The sequence below is a fragment of the Sipha flava genome, unplaced genomic scaffold, assembly GCF_003268045.1.
Source record: "Sipha flava isolate LNK unplaced genomic scaffold, YSA_version1 2_pilon_pilon, whole genome shotgun sequence".
Classification (NCBI taxonomy): Eukaryota; Metazoa; Arthropoda; class Insecta; order Hemiptera; family Aphididae; genus Sipha; species Sipha flava.
The window spans coordinates 3,887,042-3,893,574 of NW_020272972.1; the positions used below are offsets into that span (position 1 = coordinate 3,887,042).

General features: G+C 32.0%; 1 protein-coding gene across 1 annotated transcript; it reads right to left on the minus strand.

Annotated features, from left to right (window-relative positions):
- Positions 1–378: 378 nt before the first annotated feature.
- Positions 379–6,240, minus strand: LOC112686065 (L-xylulose reductase-like). The gene is made up of 5 exons (XM_025558183.1): positions 6,103–6,240; positions 2,808–3,048; positions 2,286–2,400; positions 976–1,186; positions 379–583 (listed from the first exon to the last, which is right to left on the minus strand). The coding sequence occupies exons 1-5, from the start codon at positions 6,152–6,154 to the stop codon at positions 480–482; spliced, it is 723 nt and encodes a 240-aa protein (XP_025413968.1). The 5' UTR covers positions 6,155–6,240; the 3' UTR covers positions 379–479.
- Between the last annotated feature and the right edge of the window lie 293 nt (positions 6,241–6,533).

Below are 6,533 nucleotides of genomic sequence, written 5' to 3' on the forward strand. Positions count from 1 at the left end.
TGTATTAAAAACACGAAACTTAATAGATTTTATACACGTGTACTATAATAACCATGTAATAAACGACCCCTAGTTTGTACCGAAAGTACTGTTCCGTCGCAATCATAAATTAATAACATCTATTTCAATACTGTGCGTTGGGCAGCAACTCGCCATGTATGTAAATAAAATCAAATAAAATAACGATTGCAAAACGAACCGTTAACCATTAAGGATGTAAATATCAAGTGCTTGAAATTAAAACAATGAAATTATATTTGAAAACATTGTACAATAACTATAAATTATATGAGCGTTACGAGTATGTTTTATAATAAGAAGTCTTAGATGCTCGTACCCATAGTACATGAATACGATGAAAATTACCGACTAAAATAATCTAAGTTTTAAAATATTCATTATAATTCGTAAAAATAATGCAAATTTTTTTTTTCTTCATAAAATTCAAATCGCCGAAACTCCTAGGTAAATCCATTAATTTAACTGGTTAAAAATCCACCGTCAACTGGAATCGAGACTCCGTTCACGTACGACGCGTAATCGCTGAGCAAGAATAGCGTAACGTTGGCGACGTCATTGCACTCTACAAGTAAACATATTAAGAATAAACATTTGGTTAAGATGTGTGAGAACAAAACACCTACAGGTGCCCTAGTAAAAAATTAATGTGATCGTCTATGCATTCGACGTTAATGAGTGTAATGATATTAACGGTATTAGAAACGATGGTAAATTATACAAGGACTAATAATCCTTTATACAAAAAGTAAAACAAAAACTAGGTTTACCTACTATACCTATTGAATTAAGAAGAGCACTATCTGAATATGTTACAATAATTAATGTTCTTCTTTTTTTTTTTTTTTAACTATTGTCATGGATAACTCGGAATTCAAAATAACATGAAAACGAATTCGCTTCACGAGCTTCGTGGGTTAAAATTATACAAATGTAATACCGATGCAAATCGTTTACCTGCGAATCGTCCCAACGGGATCCTGTTCAAAATCGGGTTGGATTTGGCCGGGTCGGACCATGCTTTGGCGCCCATTTTAGTCATGACCACGGTCGGGTTTACGTTGTTGGTACGGATACCGTGCGGTCCCAATTCGATACTCATGACCCTGGTTACTTGGTTGACGGCACCTTTGGATGCACAATACGAAGTATGGTCCGGAATGGCTCGCTGTAACGAAAACATAAATAAAAAACAACGGTCAAACACGATAGTCATTATGAACACCAGTCTAAATGATTGACGACGAAATATCATATTATAATTTGTGTGGAGATCAGATCAATGTTTACGAGCAACAGACAGGTCTTCGGATTTATGGCGTTCGATTTTAAGTCGACAACTCCTGCGGTTTTTGAGAGAAATTATTTTTGAACATCTGTGACACATGTTTTACGGAAGAAAATATGCTTTGGTGTTGAAAATTATTGTTTTGATTAGATAAACCGTTTCGTGCATATTAGTTTAACGAGTTTAATCGAAGACGAACAAATAATATTTGGATTATAATCCATTAGTACTCGAAGTCTCCAAAATTCAAACCATTTCAACCAACCCAAGTCATACTTGCATTCAACGGTTCTCGAAGTACTATGGTTTCCAAACTTTTAATTATTATATTGTATATTTTTGAAAAAATAAACCTAGCTGTATAGAGCAAAGCTTATTAAACACAATACGAGTATTACAAAAAATCACTGTATTCATACCCAGTTAAAAAAAAAACCTTTAAAACTAATATAGTTTAAACCAAACATTATGATTTATCGCCATCTTAGGAGTAACGCACTTTCATAACAAAATGATTGTTTTCAATACAATTTTATAGCACTCAGGATTAACGAAAAAAATAATAAAATAATAATGACCACGTACGTTCCATAATCCCGTGATCAATTAATAAAGATAAAATACTTCAACTAATCATGGAGGTTAGCCGTGTGAGCTGCTTAATACTAATAAACCCAGAAAACATTTGTTAACACTCGATTTTAAGGAAATGAAATTCACGTATTTCACTAACAACACGTTGGATATTTATAACATACGAAAAAGTGTACCTCGATTACGGGCTATTAATTCAACTGTACAATGAGGTCGATGTTAGATGATATCTATTTTTCACGTAATCTATATTGATGGCGTCCACAATAGTAATTAATGTTAATATTATTATGGTTCGTAAATGGTTAGTGATTTTCAAACAATATATGATTAAAAACAAGTGCGCCAGCGCACACATAATACGATATAATCTTTCTGTACGTACTTCAGAAATGGTAGACGACACGTTGACGATAGAACCTTTGATTCCAGCGGCGATCATGTTCTTGGCCACGGCCTGACTGATCCTGGCAACTCCTCTGGAGTTGATGTTCAAGGTCCTGCACAAAATCAATCGAAACATTTTATAGAAAATACTACATCTAGAGAAAAACCAAATCACCATTTCTTGGACTAACACATAATTTTTTACGGTTCATGGTAGAATATTTTTGAAAAGCAACAAAATATTGAATATTATAATTGGGTAAAACAAATTAAATGTAAATTATTTAACCCGACGTTTAAGTACATTTTTTTCCGATGTGCGTCACGTTTCGATAAAATAAAAATAAAAATAAAAATGTTTAACACTTATTCTAATATTAGTTCTTAAAACGTGATTTGCTGACGAAAAAACTTTCAAATAAATACACTTCGTCGTCGGGTAGTAATACGATTAAATGTGCTAGGAAGACGATCGACGATCAAACTAAACAGGAGTGAAAAAATTTTAATTTAAACTTACTTATCCCATCCTTCTTGCGTCATGTCTAAGAAAGATTCGATAAACGCTACACCGGCGTTGTTCACCAAACCGTGGACGGGTCCCAAGGCCTTGATGATATCGTAAGATTCCCATTCACCTACGTCAGCGCACACCGGAGTCAAATTGGGTCCTGCAGGTGGCAATCTGGACTTATCACGTCCGACGGCGAACACATGGGCTCCCAGTTTCACCAGACGTTCGGTGATTACTTCGCCGATTCCTGTTTGGAAATTGTCAATGCTTGGAGTTATTATTTATTCGATCGAAATCGGTGTAATTACACGGAATGTGTTCTGTTTCGACGACCGAACGGTCGGGCAATTAAAACGTGATATCATAATTATTTGTTTCCCGTTCACGGAGACGTTAGTCATCAGTTCTCGTAGGGTATCTTGCACGCAATCAATTACAATTTCTAATTAACCGGGGATAATGAACAACGTTCCATCGCACGAACTAGCTATTAATAACAATTCGATTGTTTCATTATTTTATTATCTGGTTAATGTGACTAAGTAAACAAATTAAAATTACGACGATAATCCCATACAATTATTTATCTCGGTATATGCGCAACATGTTTATTATTTAAATTTCGAAAAAAATCCAATGGAAATGTAAAATTGTTTCCGCTTCATCAAGCTTTGAATTGAAATTCAGTACGCGAATATTAAAACAAAATAAAATAATTAGTCTTACATTAGGATCATCATATATAAAAAAAAAATATTTAACATATATATATATAAATATATATATACATACATATATATATTTTTAATGATTTATATTATTAATATTATTTATTTATATTTATTTTTGTGAAAAAACATAATTTTTAATAACACTGTATAAGATTAAATTCATGTACTTTACTTTTTTAAAAAACTTATTAATTCATTTTGATGACGATTGTTCAGATATGTTTTCACTATTTTATTTTTCATATTTTTCCGATGAAATAATTAGTTTTAATAATTGTGGATGTTCTAAATGAAATATATGAAATTCTATAAACGAAAAATTTTTAAAATGTTGTTTTATGATTATTACCGATCTAATCAGTGACGCATTTATAATATACGCGCCCTGGGGAAAAATAATTTTTCCGCCTTCCCCCTTACAAAATATATATATATATATATATATATAAATAAATAAATAAGTCAAGCAATAAAAAAATTAATTTTATGAAAGAAATTATAAATCAGTTGTTTTACGATATTGTATTAGATAATTTTATAGTAATACATATCCTAACGTTAACCTAATTTTTTTTTTCTAAGTGAATATTCCTTTCTTATATATATATATATTAAATAAAGAAAACGGAATTAACACTTATTAAATGCACAATGATCAACAATACATGGTTTTTTATTAGATTAAATATATTATATTTATTATTAATTATATATAATAAAATAATCGATAGCTTATAATTTTTTTTTTAACTTTTGAGAAAAAAAATGTTCAATAATATCATTGATTTAATCTAACCTTTATATTTAAATTGATGATAGTAATAATATAATGATATTAGTTCATGGTAATAAGTTTAAGTTTATGTTATATGTAATAATAATAGATAGTAATAATAATAATTTTTATAATACAATATAATATAATATTAATAGTATTGGTTACGTCATCTTCTAATAATATCATTAAAATTAATAGTTTTCGCTAAATCAGCTTTAATTTTAAGGGTTGTTAATTAATTAAGACGATTTTCTCCCGTTGTTCATCTTAAATAAATGTTGACCCTTTTTAATATGGAAAATGATTTTTCCATTGAACGATTACTTGAAGGTGTACATACATAGTAGCATCCTTAGACCAATATCAATATAAGGATATATTTCAACTCAATTATTTTCTTTTATAAATGCTAACATACATTGAACACTTTCAAGTAAAATTTTACTCTTTTTGTAAACTTTTTAAATGTGCCTTAAAGTAAATACTGCGTTCTGTGAACCCGAGTCTTTATTATAAACATTGAACGAAAATATAATATCTTATCGAATAATAAATGTAATATATACCTATTTTGCTATTTCGCTATTACCTAGGTGACTAGGTATAGTATAATTTTTTTAATTTCTTATTAGATGCTTAACAATACCGAAAAAGGTGTGAAAATTAAATAAATCATGAACACATCAATAATAAAAGTTAGAATATTTTGCCGCTCCCAAAAATTTGGCGTCCGGGGCATTTGCCCCTTTCGTCCCCCCTTAAATGCGCCACTGGATCTAATTGTAACAACGAGAAATCGATTTTTCTCCGATCCGATAACACCGATAAGCTCCGATAACTCGTAGACATTCTGCTCATACTGATAAATTCAGACAATCACAAGATTATAATTATAATCATTATTCATTACTTTCGTAAGTTTCGTTTTCAAATTAGTTTCGTTTGATCAAAAGAACAGGACAAAAAGTATCCTGAAAGAAGTTTATCAGGACAACAGGACAAATTGCTGAAATAAAAGACAATCCTGTAAAAAACAGGACGTATGGTCACCCTATCTTACATGTTAAACATAATAATATCAGTTAAATATGGTTTATAATTATTCAATCAATATCGTATAATGTAATGTCTGTTCAAATAATTTTCCACTGTGAAATATATTTCTAAGGTCAAGGTTAAAATTAATTTTCCACTTTCTTTAATCGCTAGTGTACAAATTAACTGATTTTAAATAAGCATAGTAACGTATTTTCACGGTGGTATGTGGAGAATGTAGCCTGTTTTTTTTTCTTTTGTAATGACTTTCAATTATATTATTTTGTCATTTGAGAATTTTTAAAATCCTTATAAGTGTGACCAAAGTAAATAATATTTAAATCTTATTTTGTTTATCTCGATGGAGCTACATTATAACAAAAAATATAAAAAAAAAGTCCTAAACACATCACTGACGCACGCACGATGATTCTTAAAACCGATTAAATTCGTCTTAGCTCAACCAAATGTCAAAATGTAAACCATCATCCGACGTACGTTAAAAAACTAGAAACGCATCAAAACGATTTGATTCACCAAATGTCGTATTTCATTCGAACGCAAACAAAAAAAAAAAAATGTAAATAAATCAAAACGGTCAGAACAAGTGCAACGCGTTGTGTTTCAAGCGCATCGTGAGATGAATACGAAACGAAAAATAATGGAAATAACGACGATACTAATAATATTAATATTATTAATAGAAGCAATATTAAATTCGGACGTCCAGAGGAACTAGACGGTCGGTCGGACTTACCCGCGTTGGCACCGGTGACGATGAACTTTTTGCCGACAAAGTAGCTTTCCATATTGACCGGAGATTGTTGTTGGATTTTTCTGGTGCAGGATCGACGCGGCGTGTGCGGAGGACGTGCGCGAGTAAATTGAACGCTAACGGCCGTTGGTGGACGGTATTTATAACGTTTTTTCCCCCGGCGCACCGCGTTATCGTCACCGGACCCGGGACTTGTTGATGTCCGTTCTTATCGACGGCAGCACACCCATGTACGTAGCGCCGTACGTTACGGGTTTCCAATCCGTCGGGAGAGGGGCGCGACGCGTCGACCGAACGGGATCCGACGTTATTGCGCCGTCCGTAAAGGTGCGAAGGATTTCGCCGAGCGAACCTCGTCGACCAACGATCCTTCGCGGGCACGTGATTTACATGATGGGCGGACGAGTCGTAGG

Excerpts from the sequence above, each read along its gene's own strand:
- LOC112686065 (XM_025558183.1), bottom strand. The coding sequence starts at position 6,154 with ATGGAAAGCTACTTTGTCGGCAAAAAGTTCATCGTCACCGGTGCCAAC. Across the intron at positions 2,401-2,807 it reads ACGCAAGAAGGATGGGATAA|GACCTTGAACATCAACTCCA; the intron begins GTAAGTTTAAAT and ends GATTTTGTGCAG. Across the intron at positions 1,187-2,285 it reads TGTCGTCTACCATTTCTGAA|CGAGCCATTCCGGACCATAC; the intron begins GTACGTACAGAA and ends TTTTCGTTACAG.